Source organism: Macrobrachium nipponense, chromosome 5 (assembly GCF_015104395.2).
Source record: "Macrobrachium nipponense isolate FS-2020 chromosome 5, ASM1510439v2, whole genome shotgun sequence".
Classification (NCBI taxonomy): Eukaryota; Metazoa; Arthropoda; class Malacostraca; order Decapoda; family Palaemonidae; genus Macrobrachium; species Macrobrachium nipponense.
This window is the reverse complement of record NC_061107.1, coordinates 28,590,360-28,614,224: the sequence shown is the minus strand read 5'-3', so window position 1 is coordinate 28,614,224 and position 23,865 is coordinate 28,590,360. Positions and strand designations below refer to the sequence as shown.

The following is a 23,865-nucleotide window of genomic DNA, read 5'->3' as shown; positions in this document are numbered from 1 at the left end:
AATGAGGTTATCTTACAGTCTTGCACTTCAAGTTACCCTATGGATAATTCATACACCAAAATTGAGCAGAAGGGCTTTTAAGAATATAATATTTTAAGCCAGTTAACCCCTTCTTTACCGGGTGGGTGAGCAGAATGTAAACATTGCGTTCACTGCCGAACTGAATCTCTCGGTAGTGACTCCAGTTTGGAGGGGTGCCGATCGTAAAAATATTTGCCAAAAATACACTAACCAAGACAGGCTAATGAAATTATCAGGTATTATTAGCACTATAATAACGCATATTCTATGTAAGTTTTATCATCCTACAGGGAAAATAAATGATTTTATGAAAAAAAATGTGAAACTCAGTGTCCCTTGTACAAGGGACACTGGTGGTCGGTGAGAAAACTACAGTCTTGAATAGAAATTCGGTCTTACAGAATGTTGGTATATCCACCTGGAACATGCACATAAAGTATTATCAAAATAGAACAGTAAATAAGTATGTAATAACAAAAAAAAGAGCAAAAACTAAAGCGAAAGCACAGCCGATAAATATGGAAATAGCAAATTTTATAGTATATCTTTCAAAAATTGGTCGATTTCGTTTTCTAAGTTTTCTAAGATTAGTTTCATCACAGAAAACAACTTTATGGGTATCAGGGGTATCTAAACTAATTTTTCAAGTTTCTTGTCCTCAGAAAAAATTGCTTTTTCGCTTTTTCTCTGGTTTGGTTTTTTATATATAAAGTGACTATAAGGCTTTATTTTTACCTTCATTTATCTGGTGTTCATATCTTTTATTTGTAAAATGTAATAAGTGAATAAATAAATAAATACAGTAAATGATGATGCAACTGGTTTTTTATACTTGGGTAGAAGTTATTACATGTTTACGCTTGTCTGGTTTTGTGATTTTTTGTTGAGATGCAGTTCATCTGTCACCTACACACTACTATAAGCAGTAATAATATTTTTTGGTTTCATCATACGTCTGGCATCGTGTCATACTGTTTATTTTGCTCCAAACTTTTCAAACCGAAATTACAGAATGATTGGAAGTCCCTATCTGAAAAGAGGAGTTTTGGTGGTACTTTACGTACCACCTTTATGCACCTGGGGCGGTGTAGTAGACTTGAATGGTGGTACCCGCCTACCTCCAAACAAACTTTCGGTAATGAAGAGGTTAAAAAACAAGTGTTCTTTATGCCTTAATACTAATAGATACTATTTAGATTAATAGCCATCTTCTCCATATAATCAAAATCATCATCATCTTTTATTCCTCAAAGAACAGGTAATCTCTACAAATAAATTCATTAATAACAGATTACATCTCAGAAGGCTTAGCTTATTTTTTTAGGCCTGCAAGTCATTTTGCAACATACACGCAGCTTAAACACAGCCTAAAACTTCAACATCTATAGAAAACTTGTTGTAATTCATATTCCTATTTTGAAAATGTTATGACTGTTGAGCTTATTAGGTCTGCTGTTATAATGCTGCAGAGGTAGTTATGTTGACAAGCCAGACGAGCATGTTAAGTGCACTGTCATTGATGGCACCGCTAACCTTATCACACTTGTACTTGTAACAAAAAAATTCCGTTCAAATCACATAGGTTATGAATTATACCAAAAAGTATCACCCTCTTTAGGGAGTATTTAATCATCTCGTGATCTGATGATTTGTAGCGTGTCAATATGTAAGTTATTTTCAGAAATAATTCATTAAATAAGAAACGCGTCGAATCATAGAAAACGTAGTTGACACCAATTGGTCAACAGATGATGAATCTCAAAGAAAACGCAAACCTGATGCCGCTAGCTTACTTAGCTATGATACAAAAGTCAACATAACTATGTGGGAAAATCTGAAAATTACACTGGAAAAAATTAGCATTTTTTAAAATTAATTACAGCTCAATAGCAAACACATTTATAGCAAAATTATTGCTTCCAAATGGAAGATCAAACATTTCTACACAAATTAGGTATAAAACAAACTCCCCAAACCTAATTATTATATTTTTCATGATTATTTAAAAAAAATAGCTATGATTTTTCTTAAAAATTTCATTTTCTTCTCATCATTTTTATTATTTCTAAGCTTTGTAAAGATGTTCTGAATACTTTAGGAAATAATTCAATCATTTGCCGACATAGCACTAACCAGAAGCGTATATCAATTATAGTTCACACATACTGAATTTTACCAAAAAACTTTTAACATGCGTGTGTTCTTTTCGGCCCCCGGGGGGAAAAGTTGTGTACTTTACATCCTTATATTTTTGGCCTGTGTGCAAGAGGGTTAATTTCAACACCTCCTTCGTTGGGCGTGATTACTGACGTCACCGGAACTGTCCGGGTTCCAGTGGGAAGTGAAAGCTTTATCATAAAGTAGTCGAGTCAAATGCAATTTTTTAATGCCACCATTACGATAAACACTTTGCTTGTATGTTATTATGACGAACACACTCGTTGCGCAACTCTGTTCTCTCTCCTCTCTCTCTCTCTCTCTCTCTCTCTCTCTCTCTCTCTCTCTCTCTCTACTCATTAATTTGTCTATCCATCTGTCTATCAGATGATGATCAGATAAAGGGGTTCTAGACTTATAGATCAGATAGAAAAAAATAGGAATCAAGGAGGAACCGTGATATATGGGAGAACCATAAATCAAGGAAAAATATATGAGAAATATAGTAACACAGAATGTGAATTAATAGCTGTAGAATTTGAATCTGAAAAATTAGTGAACATCGTAATAAACAGATCCCCTAATACTAAAGAGTTTGACATAATGATAGAAAAATTGGATGATATACAGTGGAACCTCTACATACAAAAGTCCCTACTTACAAAAAATCCAGGCAGTGAAAGCAAAGACGAAGATTTTTTTGCTTCTGTGTACAAAAATAATTCAGATTGCGAAAGGGTAAAGTCCGAAATTCGCCCGGGCCACCAAGAACAATTTTAAAACTCACGCGCCGCCAACTGAGTGGACTCTCCACCATCCTCCTGCTCTCCCATTGGTTCCTGATGCTAGTCACCGCCATAAGATCCTGCTCTCATATTGGTCAGCAACTGATCCATCATCCCTCTACGTAAAGGCGTCCTTCAACCACTTCGTCGCATCAGCGTTATGGTATGCACATGAAATTTGTTCACTCACATAGATTTCATTTGTTAACATAAATTCGTGTTAGTGATTTTGCTTTCTTTGTAGTAAGTTACTTTATCGTGTTGTGTATGAACTTAACTTACGTTATTAGCCATGGGTCCCAAGAATGGATGCTTTCTATGGAGATAATTAAAAAGTATGAAGCTGGCATGCTGTTGAGTGTGATCGCTAAGGAATACGGCCAAAATCCGTCAACAATAGGCACCATCCTTAAGCAGAAGGAAGCCATCAAAGCAGTTATACCTTCCAAGGGCGTGACTATTTCGTCCAACAAGAGGAGCCACATGCAAGATGAGATGGAGAGGCTGCTGCTTGTATGGATTAAAGACAAAGAAATCGCTGGTGATACGATAACCGAGACGGCAATCTGATTGCCCAGGCCGAAGACGACAGAGGAGATGGGACATCGACGGCAACCCCAGACTTCAAGGCTTCTCGGTGAAATTCCGTAAACGGACTGGGATCCATTCGGTGGTGCGGCATGGGGAGGCTACCAGCACGGACACGAAAGCGGCCAAAGCCTTTATTAAGACGTTCAACGAGATGACGATCAACGAAGGCTACAGTTCTCAGGAAATCTTCAACTGTGACGAGAATGGCCTTTTTTGGTAAAAAGGCCTCGTTGGACGTATATCACGGAGGAAGAGAAGAAGCTACCCGGGCATAAGCCTATGAAAGACAGGCTTACGCTCACACTTTGTTCCAACGCCAGTGGGGATTGTAAGGTGAAGCCCCTACTTGTCTATCATTCAGAGACTTCTCAAGCCTTCAAGGCCCACAAAGTGCTAAAGGAGAAGCTTCTGGTGATGTTGGAGGGCTAATGCGAAAGCCTGGGTAATGAGACTTTTGTTCACCGAGTGGGTAAATCTGTGTTTTGGCCCGACAGTGAAGAAATTCTTGGAAGAGAAGCGCCTCTCTCCGAAATGTCTGCTGTTGTTGGACAATGCCCCTGCTCACCCTCCTGGCCTCGAGGAAGATATCCTAGCAGAGTATTCTTCTCTCAAGGTTCTTTATCTTCCACCTAACACCACCCCTCTCCAGCCCATGGACCAGCAAGTGATATCGAACTTCAAGAAGCTGTATACAAAACATCTTTTCAAGAGATATTTCTACATCACCGATACCACAAACCTCACCTTGCATGAATTCGGAAGGAGCATTTCGATGTCGTGCTATACATCCGACTCCTCGATCAAGCTTGGCAGGAGGTTTCGAGGTGAATCTTGAATTCTTCGTGGAGGAAACTCTGGCCTGATACCGTATCCGCCTGAGACTTCGAGGGATTCAACGTGGGCAAAGCTGATGCAGATTCAAAAACAGTTGACGATCATGAAACTGTTTCGCAACCAGATCTTGACGAGATCGGTGCACTCGGCAAGTCCATGGGGCTGGTTGTTGACGAGGACGACATCAATGACCATCTCGAGGAGCACCAAGAGGAGCTTACAATGGATGAACTGAAGGAGTTGGAGGCCATGCAACATAACGTTGTTCAAGAAGAGTTCTCTACCAGCGGTGAGGAGGAGGAGGAGGACCCTATGACAACGGCAGAAGTTAAGGATGCTCTAGCTGCTTTTCATCAAGTGCAACCATTTGTAGAAAAGAGACACCCCGGAAAGGCTTACACAGGTTGTATGCTTACACAGTTTGATGATGTTTGCCCGAGTTGTTTCAGGAACATTTTGAAAAGCAGGCAGAAGCAATCTTCCTAGGATAGTTATTTTTTAAAGAGGCCTTTAGTAGTAAGCAAACAGGAAGGTCCAAGTGATACGAAAAAACAGAAAATTGAAAGTGGTGAAAAAAAAAAAAGTAAAAATCAGAAAAAGAAAAAAAAAGAAATTTAATTTCAAGTTTTTTGTAAAGTTAAGTGTTAATGTTTTCTGCCATTAGTTAATGTGTTTTGTAAAGATTAGTTAATTTGTTTCGTAAAGTTAAGTGTTCATGTTTTCTGCCATTTGTCCTCCTCCTCTGCTGCCACTTTTGGACATCGCCTCACTCGAAAAGTAAGGTTCCACATTTTACTACATATGTACGTACAGTGTTTCTTGTACCCTGTACACTATTACACTTTATTTACAGGTACTACAATAAAGGTTAGGTTAGGTATTGAATGGTCCAAATTGTTGTATTTCATTGTTTATTGGTCAATTTAGCTTTATAAAATTTTCCGTGGTTTATTTGTAGGGCTTGGAACGAATTAGGCAATTTACATGTGTCCTTGATATTCATTCTTATGGTAAGAATGTTAAAGGTAGCTTGAGTGAAAACAAGCCAGTTATTACTGAAAAACAACCCAGCACCCCCAGAAACATCTTTAAAAGAGAAGCAAGCTCATTTATGAATTTACATGCCTGGTGAAGATGCCACCACTCATATACGTATTGGAGTATGTAACTATTACCAATCTCTCCAAGCGTCTCTCCTGTCAACTTCAAGAAGGGGCTATTTTTAATCACTGTGCACAAAAACATCAAAGAAGGCCCGGAAGAGAAGAACTGGTAAAAAGCACCAAAATCATAGATCAGCAACTTGAGTGTTGCCAAATGCATTTTCAAATTCCCTCTAGAAGGGACTTCAAAAACTGCCAGATTGGCATTGTAACCCGCCAGATTTTCATGGGTAAATGTACTTAGTACACACACACATATACATATATATATTTACATATGTATATGTATATGTATACAGTGGACCCCCCGTATTCGCGTTCTCCGTATTCGCAGACTTACACATCCACAGATTTCTCTCGGGAACATTTCTCCACCTTATTTGCGGTATTTTTCTATGTGAAATATTCACAAATTCATTGTTTTTTAATCAATTTCATCATAAAATGCACTTTTTGTGTTAAAACTATTAAAAAACCAGGTATAAAAATTTTTAGTGGGTTTTTCTTAAGTTTTAACCAACAAAATAGGATGTGTTAAGCATTTTTATAAGGGTTCCAACTATTCGCGGGTTCTATCTATTCAAGGGGGGGTTCTGGTACGCATCCCCCATGAATACAGGGGGACCAATGTATGTATAACTATATATATTATATATATATATATATATATTATATATATATATAATTATATATATACGTATATAGTTATACATACAGTGATCCCCCCATATTCGCGGGGTATGCGTACCAGACACCCCCAGCGAATAATTGGAGCTCTATAAGAATGCTTAAAACTCCTATTTTGTTAGTTAAAACTCGAGAAAAACCCACTAAACTTTATTATACCTGTTTTTTTAATAGTTTTATCAGAAAAAGTGCATTTTATGATAAAATTGATAAAAAAACAGGAATTTGTGGATATTTCTCATAGAAAAAATACCGTGAATAGGCAAATTTTCCGTGAGTAATTGGGGAAATGTTCCAGAGAGAAATCCACGAATGTGTGAGTCCGCAAATTGAGAGAACGCGAATACGGTGGGTCTACTGTACACAGCATTCAGGCCATCCTAGTGAGAAGGGAGATTATGCCAGTTTATGGTACAGGCATCTTTTATCCCATCTTTCACACAATTTTGATCATCTTCTTGCCTCAGTACTTAGGATGCAACAAATGAGCAAATTGCTGCTGTTTCTCAGTTAGGTGATCAGACTGGACATTGTTCACCTGATAATGATTTATTCATTATCCAGGCAGTTTTCTATGAACATCTATGTTGCAGAGCAATAGTGGGATGTGTTGGTGAGATGTCTCAGAATGTCATTACCACAGTGATACACCTCGGTTTTTCATGTATAGTTCATCCAAAGGGAACACCCATATACTAGTACATAGTATGCTATAACAGTATGAGCGAAAGAGCAGCAGTTTTGTGTGTGACTTGGTGACAGAAGGCAGCAAATCTCCTTACAATCATTTTGCCAGTTACTTTTAGTCGATGATGCCTCTGTTCTATGTCTTCCATATCTTTTAGGTTGTCAGTAATAATGTTGCCCAAACACGGAAATTCATGCATAAATTCCACCCAATGATTGCCGAGCAAAATTTGTGGTTCTGCAATATGCTTAAGCAATCTCTGGAGCAGCAACATGCACTAGGTCTTGATTTTGTTGTATAGGATATCAAATGACTCAGTAAATTGATGGCGAGTGTTGATTAGTTGCTGAAGACCTTGCTCTGATAGGGAGATCAGAACGATATCATTGGCATAACGGAGGTTGGTGATTGTTGTTTTGTTGATAGAGCATCCAATTGGAAGTGAGTTCAGTTTGACATTCAGGGCATCTGTGTATTTATTAAACAGGTAGGGAGAGAGAATGCCCCATTGTTGGAGTGCGTTTTGGGAGCCAAAGTTGTACGACAGTATAGTACTCCATTTAACACACAACTGCTGTGTGGAGAACCAGGATTTATAAAATGCCAATTAAATGTAGAGGTGTGCCTCTCTTGTGAAGCTTCAGGAACAGCTTTAGGTAGTGTTTACCCTGTCAAATGCTTTTTTCACATTTACAAAACACATATACTAAGAGATTGAGGGTTGGTAATGACCCAGCAGCTCTTTCAGGATGCAGATGCAAGATGTCGGTTGAGTGGTTTGCTTTAAACCCGAACTGGTTGTCTGTGGTGTGTAGAAAGGGGAGAAGTCTCACCAGTAGAACTGACTTTAGTATCTTTGACACAATTTTAGTATAATTGCAATTAGGCAATAATTGCCAGGGTCAGCTGCATCCTTTTGCTTGTTTTTGATTGTTATTAAGTGAACTAAGAGTAGGAGTCCAGGAGAAACTGGTGAATTATGCATGCAGTGAATAGGGCAGCTATCGAGATGTAAATTATGGGGTGGCAGAATTTGAAAGCATCTGTAGGAGGGCCATTTTAGCCGGGCAATTTGTTATTGGGTAAGTTGTTTACAGCATTACTGAAGTCGCCTGGCTTTATACGATCTTTGAATTGAAATTGGATGTTATCAGTAAGGTGGTTATCTACTCCCTTTCGAGTCTTGAACGTTTATGCAATTCAGAATAGTGCTGAAGTGATCGCCCCTCATTCTTGCAAGCATAGTCGCAGAGAGCTTCTACTCTGTGATAGCTTCTTAGTTTTGGGATTTAGGGATTGAATTTCATTCCAAAGATGAGGGAAATTGCCCAATTCTAATTTTCTAGAAATGCATCTGCTCACTTTTCATTGCAGTGTCCTTCCCTCAGGCTTCCGTTTTGCCTCCATAGTAAAAGCATTTCTCATGGGTGTGTATATATAGATCTTTAACCAATTCATTCTGTAGGAGCCTTCTTTTACACAATTGAAGCAGGATAATGGGAACAAATTTGAAGGTTAGCAAATGAAACTCTGATTCTTCTTAACCTAATTTATTACCTTATATTACAGTACGCAACTTAATCTTATCCCTAGCTCATCAAACCTATGCTCCTATTCCTACATCTAACTTAGCCTAACTTACGATTACTTAATATTAACCAATATTACCCTAACCACTTAAGAATCTAAACTTATTTCCTTAACTTTAATATTGCAATGACCATCTAAGAATCTAAATTTAATACAGGTAGGCCCTGGTTAACGGCAGACTCGGTTAATGGCGATCCAGTTTTATGGGCTATTCTAGTGCCATAAAATTGGCGTTTTATGGCACCATAATGGGCCAAGTTTTGGTTATTGGCACTGTAATGACTGATAATAGAGTTATGGCGCCATAATGTACCTAACAGAGGCGCCGTTAACAAGTTATCAGCGCCTTTAACTGAAACTTGGTGTCATAAACACAATAAATCACTGAGTTTTGGTTAATGGCAGTTTTTGCTTATCAGCACCCCGCTGAGAATGGAACCCCCACCACCGATAACTGAGAACTGCCTGTTTTAGTCTCAATCCTTTAGTTTTCCTCCACATAGAACGGAAACTCTAACAATATATTTGAGAGAAGAGTCTACCACGTCCACTTGGGATTGTCCAGCAAAGGTTAATTGTTTCTCTTTTCTTTAAATCAAATTTGGTAAACCACTTCACCGTTAGGCAGGTTCACACTCCTGTGCTTCTTTTCTTAAGTACTGTACTAAATCTTTCGTAGGTTCTGGATAGTGCACTCCTAATACTTGATTCCATCACTGTATCAAAGAGAGGTGGACATCCAAGTGAAGGGGAGCACAACTCGCTCACTCATCCCCATCTACCAAACTGCAATGAAAAAGGAAGCCAAACATTACTTAAACAATCCCTCACCCATAAGCACAGCGTAAGAACATAATAATAAAAAAACATTAATTAAAGCCTAAAAAACTAGTTTCAAAATTGCCTAACCTAATAAAAGAAAAAATTGGACATTTAATAAAAAAAATACCCAATTTTTTCATACTACTGCAACTCCAGCCATTTATGTTGTGAGCGTTCCCTTAACAAAATCTAAAGGTGTCCCTGCTGGAGGCAAGCATAGCAGTTATTACCTACATTAGAATAAAATTCTTTAAGATCTTTTCTGCAGTGGTCATTTCTAAATTTTGAGTTGTTGCAGAGTATGGTGTTTACCGGCTATCGAACGCAATTTATTTTCTGTGGTCTCCAAAGGATCTGGTTTTTAAAGTCCCAGTTTATAGCAGGTAGGCAGTCAGTTACGGGGTTCATGGTAGGGAGAGATGGGGTATTGAATGACACCTGTAAGTGGATGTGCGTAGCCTGTTGCAAGATTGTCGCAAATGCCGCAGAATGCCATAATTGAATTATGGAGGTACACAGATATAAGGCAGTGTTCCAGCCAGGAGGTTGTAATTGTGTCTGGTCTATTTTGTACATAGGCATAGGAAGGAGGGATGGTGGGGTGAGCATTACGTTACTAATTTGGAGAGAGTAATTTTGACAGAAGCGAGTAAGTTCATTTTAAAGTGTTTTATAGGATAAGAAGTAAGTTCCCCAATTATACAAATATGATCAGCAGGAGAATTGTGAAAAATACTGTGTAACTCACGTAGGATCATGCAGTATTGACCAGAATTATTGTTATTTTCCCAGGGCATTTGTATATTATTTGATAGGACCTTAGAGGCTCCTACCATCATAAGTCTTGTAGACCCAGCATTACTCCTGTTGGTCATCACAGTCACAAAATTGCCTAAAGATTTGTGCCACAGGAAGGAAAGGCCCCCCTTTTTGGGCGACCAGCTATGATGTGATCTGTAACTTGAATTGATGAGGTCAAGAAAGCTCTGAAGTCTTTCATGCACTGTGTCACAGATGGCAATGTCATGAGGCCAGAGGAGGGTTTTGTGCAACGCAATGATGCCTTTGAAGTTTTTGCAGAACTTGTTTAGGGGAGGAGTGTTCTCTTAAGGCCCAAAATATTTCATGACAATATTTCTAATGTACTATCCATGGCTATCATGAAATAGGGAAAAGAGTGAGTTGAACATGTGGGTGGATGGGGAAATGTCTGGCTGAGGATGTTCAGATACTTGTGGAAAGGGGTGTGGATGGCTGGCACTTGTGGTAGATGGTGAGGCTTCTCTTATACCCATGCCAGGGATATCAGTAAGTTCCCTTGGGGCAGGTCCCAGTTTAGGTTATATATTGAGACTTTTATATTAGGACCAAAATTCTGGCGTCTAAGAACATTGAGGTGATGAAATAGGCAGGTAATCCTTCAGGCCACATTTTTTAATTTTCCATGAGAGATTGTGGGAGATAACAGGTTCAGATCCCATCAGAAGCTTTCAAGATCAGAGCAGCAGTCATGTACTAGCCTTTAATATTGGACAGTTCATTGTTTGCTTATACAGGCAGTCCCCGGGTTACAATGGGGTTTCGTTCTTGAGACGCGTTGTAACCCGAAAATTTTCGTAAGCCGGAACATCACCAAAAATGCTAAGAAAACCTTACTTTTAATGTTTTGGGTGCATTGAAAACTATGTAAACTGCATTCTTATTGCATTTTGCATAAAAAAACTTCAAATATTGATTATTTTGCATTTTTGAGTCATATTTCTTCTGCCAAATGAGCGTTGTAGGCGTCATAACCCTGGAAATAATTTCTGATGAATATAATTGAAAAGCACCTTAACCTCGGAACGTCATAAGCCGAACCCGTCGTAACCCGGGGACTGCCTTTACAAGAAACCCAGAAGGAATTAATTCCAGGTTTGGAAGATTTCTGAGAATGGTCACCTGGTGAAAGTCTCTGAATATTGTCTCTATCCCTTAGTCTGCTGTGGTTCTTTGTGTATGAGGCTTCCTTCTTGTACACTTTTTAAATGTTACTTTTTTAGACTTGTATTATGAATGTCACTCAAGAAAATTTACCCTATATTATATTCTGAAAGCCCAAAACTTCCCTTTTGCTTAATCTCATGAAATAAGATGATTATATCCTTAATTACCAGTATTTTTGGATGTATTGCCAGCATGAAATATGGACCTCCTTTGTCTCTCTGTAGGTCTTCTTGAAGAACTGCTCTAGCTCATTCTCCATTAGCTCTTCACATCAGCTTTATTGAAATGTCATGACCATGTGGTGTCACAGTGAAGATTTAAAAGTCTGCTTTCCACTCCTGTGGGCAGCCCTTCCCAAGTTTTTAGATACAGTTCTGTGTTCTCCTCAGTATTGATTTTTTACATCAGCTGTGTTAGTGAGAGAATTGCATTACAGATTTGTCTTTATTATATATCTCCCCTGGATTTGCAGTCTCACAAGTCTTCCTGCAAGCCCAGTGGTATTATTTTAGGCTATTAAAGCATCCTTCCATTTATCCTTTTTATCCATTAAGTGCAAATTATATAGATTTTTTTCAGGTCACACACACTCGAATAGGCTATTAGTGTTTTAGTATTTTTTACTTCATTATGTAGACCCAAAAATTAGAATTATCAGGTTATGCCTTGTGTTCTCTGTTCTTCCTCATCCTTTCAGGCATGACATGTCAAAAGCAAGTCTATGCAGCCTAGCATAGTTCTGGAAAGATATCAGCTTTTCCTCTGGATCTGTAGGCCTTACTGCCAACACCAGATTGTCACTTGTAGAGTTCATTGACTTAGCATTATAAATATTTTTGCCTTTTGTCTTAAAGAAGCCATTAAAAGAGCCAGTTTTAGTTTCCAAGAAGAGCTTGTTACTCTAAAGTTAAGAGTTCAAAAAGTTCAGCTTCAATCTGGCTTGAAGTTTATTTAGTTGACTAAATACCAAGACATGCTTTATTTGATCTTTGTTGCAGCTGTAGTGGGTTAGTCACATTTCATCATGTACAAAATGCTATCTCACAAGCTTCCCTAATGATTATCTGGACCTTGCTACTGTCTACCATACATAACTTGTTAGACACCTAGTTCTTTTTGCACTAATCTACCAAATTTAAGATTACTAGATCCTTTTACGATAAGTTTATGATAAGTTCATCCTAATGAAAACAAGTTGATCGTATTGAAAGAGCTGTTCTTTGATTCAGTCACCCTCCTGCTCAATGCCAACTTCAGACCAATTAATTTGGTAATCTGTTGTAATAACCAGACTCATTTTTCTGTGTATTTCATAAGTTGGTAGAAATACTTCTAAAACTTTTAAGGATAATGGCATGAATCATGTATAGTATCAAGATGAATTTGAGAGCATAAACATCTTTTGTTTTATACATCAGTGATTGCAGTTTGTATTTGATAAAATCTTTGTGACCATTCATGTATGCTTTTATTTACAATAGGAAACTTGAAGCTAACTGGGAGGCAATACGAGATGAAGCTGTTGCACTATTAACAGAACCACCTCAAGATGGTTTCAGACCCGAATCAGAAAACCTCCAAGAAAGAGGAGACTGGAAGCAGTATGAAATGTTTAGTCGGGGACGTAAAATTACAGCAAATTGTGTCAAAGCAAAAGTAACATGTTCATTGATTGATGACTTTTCACCAGCAGCAGGATGTAAAAGAGGCCAGGTACAGTATTTGAAATGTTTATTTTACATTATTAGTTGTAGATGCTTTGGTTGTAGTTGTAATATTGAGTTACATATATTGTGCTCTTTTAAAAACAAAAAGAATTGGATTGTGTGTTTTGAGCAAAGTTAATGTAGGAATTTGGAGAATTAAGCATTTTAGTGGTCAAGTTATTGTATACAGCAAGTACATATTTATTCAAGCATTTGGTTTTGAATTTTAAATTAGTTTTATTTGAAATTTTTAAAAGTAACTTGCTGTTTAATTGCTTCTCATATTTCTTAATGCAAAATTATTTTCCAACAAACCCATTGCTTATAATTTACTCTAGTTCATGATCACAAAAGTGTCCTAAGTATTTAAGTCAGCTCTTAAAAAAGAAGGGGGGGGGCAAGTCCTCTCTTGAAAAAAACAAAAAAAGAGCAGCAGCGAGTAGTATTGTGCATTCATGAGCGTCATGTCTACAAATTGCCGTGGACAAGTATTTTCGGTGAATGAGAGATATAATGAGTGTCATAATTGGGATGAGAGAACATGGGGGAACTTTGAATCTCATTTAAGAAAATTAGATAGAGATAGAAAGAGAGAGGCTTTAGCTAGAGCTAGTTTGAAATCAGCTAGCCAGGGATTGTTGAATTCGAATGTTCCTGTTATTTCTGTAGCCCCAGTTCCCAGTTCTCTTGTCCAGTTCCGAAGACTCCTCTCCATTTCATCGTCATCAGTGGCACTAGCAGTAAGTCTCGGCCTCTTAAGAGGGCCTCTATGAATGTAATGGCGCCTCCTGCAGGTCAAAGGTACAGCAGCTTTCTTGCAGCCATTGAGACTCTTCTTCAGATTTCCTCTTAGAAGTGGATGCTCATCCAGTGCCCAAGGCTTGTTTTAGTAGTTCCACTGCTCCACAAGTCTCAGTCAGTTTCTGCTCCTTCTGCAGCTCCCAATGCGCCCACATTGTTGGAAGCAGTCAAGCGACCATTGGCACCAGAATTCTCTACTGTCAGTAAACGCCAGGCTTGTGCGGAGTTACATCAAGGTGCAGTTGCACCCAAGAGCCCATTGGACTATCTTCCTCAAGTGGCTCCTGCTGCTTCTACTGAAATGGATCCTATTCAGCTGAAACTAGATATTATTCTAGCTTTACTTAGTAAAGCTACCACAAGGCCTCAAGCTCCCACGACGTCTCAGTGCCCACCACGGCTCAGGCGCCAGTAGTGGCTAAGACATTTCAAGCACCCACAGATTCGGAACACCCTCAGGCACCCATAGGAGCGGAGCCGCCTCCGGTGCCCATAATAGCTACGATTTCTCAGGCACCTCTGGTGGCAGATATGATGCATGCTCCTATGGATCTTTGCCCTGGTTCATCAGAAGAGGAAGAGACAGAGGATCAGGTTAGGTCTTCTACATATGTCGCCTTAATGAAGTTCCTCTTAGCCGTTTCTCTGGCCTTCTTTTTGCCTACCAGTCCCTCATCACCCATGTCAGCTGTAGTCCTGGATATGCCTCTTTCTGCTTCTTCTGACATACCAAAGATGGTTCTTTCTTCTTCAGCAAAGAAAGCTTTAAGGACATAGTAGAAGCATGGCTAGCAGAGAAGAGGGATCAAGGCAGAACTTAAAGTTTTCCTCCCTCTAGGATTTCAAGATGGAGGTATCTATCGTATGCTACTAAGGAAGCTCCCTCCTAAAGAATTTGTGCCTCTTCCGAAGGAGATTACCTACTCAGGTTTGGTAGATTCGGCCAGGTGTTCTGCCTTCACTTTGGCGAAGATTTTATTTTTGGCCTTGAAGAACATATTTAAAGTGTTTGAAGTTTTGAATTTTCTTGATTGGGTAGTGGGTGCCTTGGGTCACAAAATTAGATCCTGCTTGCTCTTGCCAGAGAATTATGCTTCGGACTGTTAATACGGAGCAGTTTCTTCCTCCGAGAGCACAGCCCTTTTGGTCTAGACCGAGATCTTTCTCCCGCTTCAGAGGAAGTACCCGCTTTGCTTGGAAGGCAGTCGAGAAATCCTCTGCTAAAGTTCCTTCTCACAAGTAAGGAGACAGTTCTCCACGCACAAGTGGAGCCAGGCTTTTTTCATGTTGGAAAGTGCAGCAAAAGGAGCAGAATCCTGGATAGTGAAGGTTCTGAAAAGAGGTTATATCATCCTGTTTATGAAAATGCCTCCTTTAGTCAACTTTAGACAACACACCACTGGTACTGACTGCTTATTCGCAAGGGTCAGAAAGGTTTTCAGCATTTGCAGAAGTTTTGGCTCTTTTAAAAAAAAGGGGGCAATAGAGCCTGTGCAGTACCTTCATTCTCCAGGTTTCTACGATTGCCTGGTTGTCGTCCCCAAGTCATCAAGGGGCTGGAGGTCTGTCTTGGATGTCAGCACTCTCAATATCTTTGTCTTGGAAGAAAAGATTCATGATGGAAACAAACTAGTCAGTTCTGTCGTCCATTCATGAAGATTGGATGACGTCTTTAGACCTACAGAACCTGTATTTCCATGTACCTGTTCATCCCAGTTCAAGGAAGTACCTCAGGTTTGTATTGAAGGGAAGGACTTATCAATTTCATGCCCTTTGTTTCGACGGTGCTGCAGGTTTTCACCAGAGTGATGGCTCCCATAGCAAAGTGGCTACACCTACAGGGGATAAGAATCTTGTATTTGGATGATTGGCTTCTCAGAGCCAATTTGCAGAGTCAGTGCAGGAGGACCTCAAAAAGACTCTTGTTAGTATAAGAATTAGGTATTCTAGTAAACTACCAGATGCCTCGGTTAATCCCCTCTCAGGGGATTCAATATTTGGAGATAAGTGTCTCAGGATTTTCAGGGTTTTCCAACACCGAAAAGGATAGAATTTTGTCGAAAGAAGGTACGTACAGGAGATTCTTTCGCTGAAAGAATGCTTAGCCAACAATTCGATGAGCCTTCTCGGTTTTTTTCGTCAATGGAACAGTTTATACACCTGGGCAGACTACATTTCAAACCACTACAGTTCTTCCTGAAAGCGAGCTGGAACAGAAAGGTTCTTCCAGACTTGGTCGTGTTTCAAGTGATGAAATAAATAAAGGAGGACCTTCTCTGATGGAACTCCAAGGAGAGATTTTCACAAGGAAAGTGTCTTCCGTCGAACCCCGACCTGAACTACTCGGATTCGTCGAACCTGGGATGGGGCTCTCTTTTAGAGAAGAGCATGATGTCAGTGATCTGATCCACAGAGCATAAGTCTTTTCTCATAAATGTGAAAGAACTAAAGGAGGTACATTTAGACCTTCAGTCTTTCTCCCAAGAAGTAAAGAACAAGATGGTTGTAGTCCACTTGGACAACATGAGAGCGCTCTCTTATGTAGCGAAGCAAGGAGGGAATTGGTCGTTCTCTCGGTATGAGGCAGCAAGATCTTCTCTTCTGGGCAAAACAGAACAATGCCAGGATAATAACCAGGTTTATCCAAGGAAAGACCAATGTATTAGCAGACGGACGAGCTAAGCTGTCGGGGACAAGTCCTCTCGACGGAATGGACCTTGAATCCACTAGTCCGCTTAGAAGTGTGGAGAATTTGGGGAAAACCGATGATGGATCTGTTTGCCATGTCTTGGAACCATCGTCTTCCTCTGTATTGTTCTCCAGTACCAGATCCTCAAGCCTGGTCAGTAGACACTTTTCTCCTGGACTGGTCAAACAAAGATCTATATGCCTTTCCCCCTATTGATTGGATAAGACAGGTGTTAAACAAGTTTCTGTCTCACCAGAATGTATCTCTCATTCTAGTAGCACCTTTCTGGCCATCGAAGGAATGTCGTCAATCACCTAGTGGACTTCCCAAGGCTGCTTCCTCAAAAGAGGCAGCTGCTCAGACAAGCACACCTCCAGAGGTTCCACCAAGGCCTGTCTTCTCTGGCCCTGACAGGTCAAACTGTCAATGGGCTCCATAGAAAGGAAAGTTTTTCTAAAGCAGCTGCAGAGGTAGTCACTAGATGCAGAAGACAATCTTGTAATGCGGTTTATCAGAATAAGTAGAGGATCTAAAGAGAGTGGTGCAGGACTGTCAATGTTTCCTCTTCTCAGACCTTTGTGACCCAAATAGCTGGCTTATTCTTACAGTGGGCCCCTCGTATTCACGCTTTCTCGATCCGCGGAATCACGGATTCATGGATTTCTCTCGGGAAATTCACCTGTTCGTGGTATTTTTCTATGAGAAATATTCACAAGTTCCTGTTTTTTTTTTTATCAATTTCATCACAAAATGCACTTTTTGTGATAAAACTATTAAAAATACCAGGTATAAACATTGTTTGTAGGTTTTTCTTGAGTTTTACCTACCAAATTAGGCCGTTTTCAGCATTTTTATAGGGGTTCCAGCTATTCGCAGATGCTAAACATTAAGGGGGGGGGGGGGGATCTGGCACGCATCTCCCATAAGTACAGGGGGACCACTGTATATTTAAGATCAGCAAGGACCCTTTCAACATCCACCATTAAAAGCTATAGAGCCATGTGGAGGTCAGTCTTTCGTCATAGAGCATTAGACTTGTCCTTCAATCAGGACATTTCAGACCTTATGAAGTCTTTTGACACCTCCAAGAGTACAGATTCTCCTGCAGTACCTTGGAATCTTGACGTGGTTTTGAAGTGGCTGTCAGGTCCTCGCTTTGAACCTATGCATTCTATCTCCCTAAGAGACTTTAATAGGAAAACCCTTTTTTGATATCTTTAGCGATGGCAAGGAGGATCAGTGAAGTGCTTGCCTTGGATAAAAGGGTAGGCTTTTAGAAGGGGAATGCTAAATGTTTATATTCCCTCCGGTTTTAGGCCAAGAACGAGTCCGCCTTTAATCCATGGCCTCATTCTTTCTCTTTAAGAGCCTGGCAGAAGTACTGGGAGCCAATGATGTGGAAAGATGTTTGTGTCCAGTAAGATCTTTAACATATTATATTTGCACAGAACTAAGGACATTCATAGCAATTTTTGCAGTCTTTGGTGCTCTGTCAAGAACCTGTTTAGACCTTTGTCTAAAAATGTTCTGGCATTCTTTCTGAGAGATGTGATCGGGGAGGCTCACTCGTCAGTTCAAGAAGAGGTGTTCCCTTTGTATAAAGGGAAAGGTCATGAGATTGAAGCAGTGGCCATCCAAAATCTGTCCTTATCAGCAATACTAAATTCTACATTTTGGAAATGTAAATCTGTGTTTGTCTCATTATCTAAGAGATATTGAAACAGTGTATGATGATTGTAGTACTTTGGGTCATTTTCTTGCCACTGGTATGGTGTTGGGGAAGGAAGTGTAGGTAGCAACCCTTCCTAAAATCTCTTTTTCCTTGATATAAGGGGTTTATGTTTTTTTGGAGAGCCTGGAGGTACGAGTTCCCTCCAATCCTTTGGTAGGATGGTGGTATTATTTTGTTTTAAATATGTTTTGGAAATAGGTAAAAAAAATTTTCTCTGGTGTATTATTTGTTGGCCATCAGAAATTTCTTTCACCACAAGGATCCCACTTAAGTACTAGAGACATAGCTTCACAGCTATGTCTCTACATGATAAGATGAGTGATATCCAGAGGCAGTACTTTCCTGCACCAACTCTCTTATCAGGCAAGGAATCACAAGCATTTTTTAATATAATGTTGGCACAATTTTTTTTATCTGCTTTCTAGTTGAAGTGTTATTTTTTGAGGTAGGAATATCCATGCATCCCACCATCCCTCAAAGTCGGAATCAGCTATATAGTTACTGAGTAAGTCCCATAATTAAAAATGACATTTTTATAATAATAAAATAAAGTTTTAATTATACTTAACCCAGTATGATTATATAATCGGAGCCCACCCTTCAACCCCTAGCATGGACTTTTCTTTTTAAAGGTGTGAAACAAACTAAGCTCTTTGCCAGGTGATTCCTCTCTTGCCCAGAAAGTGGACTGGGTCATGGTTACCTAGCAAAAACAAAAAAAAATTTGAGCAATCCGCGAATTTCAGAATTTAACTGTCGGTTGAGTGAAACTCTTACCTATGTAACTACTTGGTAAGTATAATTAAAAATATTTTATTATAAAAATGCAATTTTTTATATCAATATCTAAGCAGGGTACAGATTTTAAACGGTCATTATTAGTATTAGACAACTCTGCAAGTTTTCTGGGATACATTGAATTCCCATGAAATAACATAGCCTTCTGAATTCCCATGAAATAACATAGCCTTCTTGTTTATCATTGCAAATTATCATGTGAGAATTTAGATTCATTAAAAATGTAAATGCAAATTTTGAATTCTAGGGCTATAATGGTTACCCACAGGGATAACTAGTTTATGTCTATAAATTCTTATTAAACTTTTTCGAAGTTGCAACATATACTTTAGGCAGACTCATTCAATCGGTAGGTTAATTTCGTCTTAAAATCCTGTGTCACCTATCACCAGAATGCCTATTGTATATGTTATTTGGAACACAGTTGTTTGTGGTCTTGTCATACAAAATTACTATTTGTATAATTTTAGGTAAAATTTGTTGTGAAAGAGTTTGGTAATTTGAATATTAGCATATTACTTAGTTTTACACAAACATGCCAAAAGGTGTGTAGCAAATGAGTCTATAAGACTAATTGGATTTTTGTTATGCCTCGCCATTCCATTTAATAAAAAACATTCTTTTATATTTATTCAGTAAGGGAGATAGTATAAGATTCTCAACTATTTCAGGTTAAATTCAGTGTCATGGATCCTAACACGCATGTTCATGCTCACACTGGCCCCACTAATTGTCGTCTGAGGGCCCACTTAGGTCTCGTGGTACCTTCAGGTGTGCATATGCGTGTTGCTGATCAGATGATAGGTTGGGAAGAAGGGAAAATCATCATTTTTGATGACAGCTGGGAGCATGAAGTTTGGCATAATGGAACAACTAAAAGGATGGTGTTAATTGTAGATGTCTGGCATCCTGAATTAACTGATCATGAGAGAAAGTCCTTAACTCCCTTGTAAATTTCTTGTTTACGCATTACATTCCTTGTGTGCCTTTAAGATTTTAAAGGTAATATAAACTAGTACTGCAGTGTTTGCAGATATATCATGATAGTACTTGAAATACTGATTCTGTATGTTTCACTAATAAGGACTTGACATTGTAATTGGGGTATGATAACATTTCAGTAAATAAAAGCATTGTTAATGGGTGTTTAAAGGTACCGTCAGCTATGTGTACTGTTATAAGTACAGTGTATATATTGGATCAAAGTTGTTTTTTGCATTTTGTTACCTTGGTATTCTAGCATTACCAACTGAAAGGTGGTATTTGTGATTTTATAGATCTATTTCAATTTTTGGGTTTGCATTAAGTTGCAATCTTGATCACACAGAAATCAGTATGCACACACATTTGTTACTTACACAGTGGCCAGTGATTCGCTAAAAATGAAGAACTTATATCCTTGAATGTATGTTTGGACAAGAAATGGCTCCCATGTTCTGTCATTCTAGGTTTTACTTGGTGTATGTTTTCTGGGCTTGAGCTTTTGCAAATTGATACCAGTCATATTTCATGGGAAGAAGCATTTTTGAATGGCTGTTGTTTTTTAGTTGTTTTGGAAAATCTTCAATATTCTAGTCATAGTAGGTGTATTGAGTTACCAGTAATTTACATGTGAAAGTGGTTTTAGCACTACCTTGTGTCCATCAAGAATACACCAAAGAAAGTCTCAAGAGCAGTATATTATGGTAATGCACTTTCATTAGCAAACTCCATGAAGAAAATCTACCTTCTTCACTTTTATTTGGACTGAAATTCCTATTGAAGAATGTCAGACAGGTATCAAGCAGCTCCTCTTTTACTACAATTCCTTACTACCCATATAGCCAAACTTCTTTCAAACATCTTTTGATTCCCCTCTGATGTATGGTTAACTTATAAATGTCATTATTACATGAAAAATTATTACAACATATAACTTTAGATTGCTTACCATTTCAAATATAAAGTATGGTTAATTTTACATTAAAGTGATCAAATCATCAAAGTACAATAAAATGGAAGGTTTTTGTTTTTTAAATCCAAGTTTGGTACCAAGAAAAATTAAATTTTTGAATTATTTCACCAACCCATTCCATGTAATTAATAAAGTGAATGTTGGCTTCCTTTTGTAACATAAAGAGGTTTGTATTCAGTTTGTGGGGATGTTGGCAGACTGTTCTTTTTAGGTAGTTTCAGAATGGTCCTCTATATTGGAAACATTTAAAGCTAGATAGGTGATCCCAAGGTACACGCTTTCATCTCTCCTAAGAAACTGAACTGTTTTCATGCCAAGGAAGCTGCTGGTCTGTGGGGCTGGATGCCCAGCATGATTTTTTGATTTCACATCATTAAGACATTGTAACTCCAATTTTTGTGATTACCATGAACGTAAACTGAATATTTTACTTGAGGATCTGCTTTTATGGTCATTTCTACTAAAGAATAATTGGAGCATGGAATAGTGTTGAGGAAGCACTACCACACTTTATTCTTCCGGTATGTAACCAAACTCAGAACAACTTACCCTTTTTATGATAAAATGTGTAGATAGGCTTTTTATAGACCTTTTCATTCCTAGTTAGATATTTACCTGTGCTTCCATAATTATATTTAGATTATCCTCCTTATATGCTTTTAAAAATGAAGCCCCTGTTAGCATTACAGTTTTTGAAAACAGTTAAAAGGCTTTGGGAACCATTTAAAAATGTCCAACTTATTATCCTGAGTTCCATTTGTGCTTGCAGCATGTACTATACAGGTACTCTAGTTATTGTTTTATCGTACAGACCTATTTTAAAATTTATATTGTCAGTGCATGTTAAGTTGTTCATTACCTGTGGTATATTTCAAGTACAATATGGTAATTTGGTTGTTTTAAATCCATTTATTTTTATCCAAGTTTTGTCCAGCAGTTGAAAGTGTTGTTGCTCCAACAGTAAATGTCAGTGAAATGCATATTGTTTACACACTGAAATTTATATATACTGAATATCAGAATGTTAAAATCGTAGGCAGCTACTTCCTTCCATTAAAGGCCAGGGATGCTAGAGTTAAAAGACATTTTATAAAAATAGGATAAACGATTATGTAGATCTACATAACTGTGCAAGTTGGGCAATCAGTTTTCAACGCTTGTTTTGAGTAAAAAGGATTTACATGCTGAATATTAGAGATCAGACTGATTGTACTCTGTCAGGGAGTTTGACAAGCCTATTTTTTGTGCTATATGTAATCTGGAGGACATGGTATTTACACAGTACTGCATAGCTGTATTATATCAGGAGCCTAGTCCCTTTTCTGAAGTATTCATAGGAGTATGAAATAATTTTAAGAAGTATCCCAAAAAATATGGCATACTTTTCCTTTTCCTATTATTTTGCTCCATCATTCTTGAAGTGGCTGTAGTTAAAAGAAAAAATATTGATGCAGTGATCATTATTTACAATTGGTTTGTAGGTGCTTTTTAAGGAAACTTCTATCTTTTAGTTCACTTAGGGCTTATTGGTGCTTTTTATAGTTTTATATGTTGCAATTTTTATTTTATTTTTTCAAGTTAATCGATGCACACAGAGGAAGCCTTGGGAGATGCTTTACTATTACAATTTTCTTGTATAATTATATAAGACACTTTCCTTCATTTGTTGTTTGGTACTGTACTAGTCGAGATCCTCTGAAGATCATAGACAACTCCCTAGTGTGCCTTAATCGTGCTCAAATGTAACAGGATCAGTCACTAGAGGTGATATAGAAAGGATTCTGATGCAGAGTGTCTAACTTGTAACTTTAAGTAACCCAGCTATATTTATGCTAATGGAAAAATCTAGTGGCTGAACTGTTACAACTTGAAAGTGGAGGAAATAACCTTTGAGAGCTTGTTTAAGTAAAGTTATCCCTTTTATTCTTCAGTGTGTATATATTTTTTATTTTGTGCCTGCCAGGTAGCAGTACATTTTATGATAAACAGTGAAGTCAGGTTTAGCTGTTTGTATGAAGAAAATCCATTTTAAAAGGTGAAGGGAGTTTTTGTTTTCCAACAGTTTTTGTGGAAGAAAATGGGGCATAGAGTAGAATTTAATTTTCATTATTTTATGATTCAATTTTTGTTTTTATTTTGTTATAGATATAAATTGGTGTGTAATTCATTTAGTCAGATTGTAATTTTGTCTTTATTACTGTATACTGTTTATGAATCTGCACTGATCTAGTAATTATGAAAAATATTAGATATGGTAACTTTCATTGGCCGAAACGTCAAGGAAATTAAAAAGCTTGCACAACGGATAAAGAGCATAGATTATTTGATACAATGTAGATACCCTGTAGCTTATATATTTTTTTTGTGAATGAGAATGATTTTTATGAATGGTTCCTCGTTTTGCTAAATAAAAGGGATATTGTTGAGAGTGTTTTTGTTTCCCTTATAAGGTATTTCAGTGTCAGTGTTAAGTCATTGTGTGGTTGAGCTAGAGTGACAATATTACTCACAATTAATATCTATTGATATTTTTATTTATTGAGCTAACTATTAAATAAAGTTGGTACACTGTGTATATATTTATAATTTATTATGTGTATGGTTTTTTGTAGAGTTCACTGAGCAAGGAATGACTGTAGTTCTGTAGATTGTTTTTGGGAATTTTATATCCTTTATAAATAATTATTTCAGTTTTGAATATACTGTTTAAGAGACCCTATCATAGGTCTCACTCTACCAGCCACACTTCCTGTAAAGTTACTGTACACTCATTCCCACTTTTTGTTGCCCCATTTCCAAATTGGAGCTCATTTGATATTTTGATAGCTATGAAGATTGAAGTGTTCTACAGTGTCTCGCAG

General features: G+C 38.0%; 1 protein-coding gene across 5 annotated transcripts in view; it reads left to right on the top strand.

Annotated features, from left to right (window-relative positions):
• LOC135215260 (aspartyl/asparaginyl beta-hydroxylase-like) overlaps positions 1 to 23,428 on the top strand; it is a 176,088-nt gene extending 152,660 nt beyond the window's left edge. For all 5 annotated transcript variants that reach the window (XM_064249793.1, XM_064249792.1, XM_064249791.1 and 2 more), the window contains 2 exons: positions 12,806 to 13,037; positions 19,722 to 23,428. In XM_064249793.1, coding sequence (XP_064105863.1) covers positions 12,806 to 13,037; positions 19,722 to 20,003 — 514 coding nt within the window. In that variant the 3' untranslated portion in view covers positions 20,004 to 23,428. The remainder of the gene's footprint in view (positions 1 to 12,805; positions 13,038 to 19,721) is intronic.
• The last annotated feature ends 437 nt before the right edge of the window (positions 23,429 to 23,865 follow it).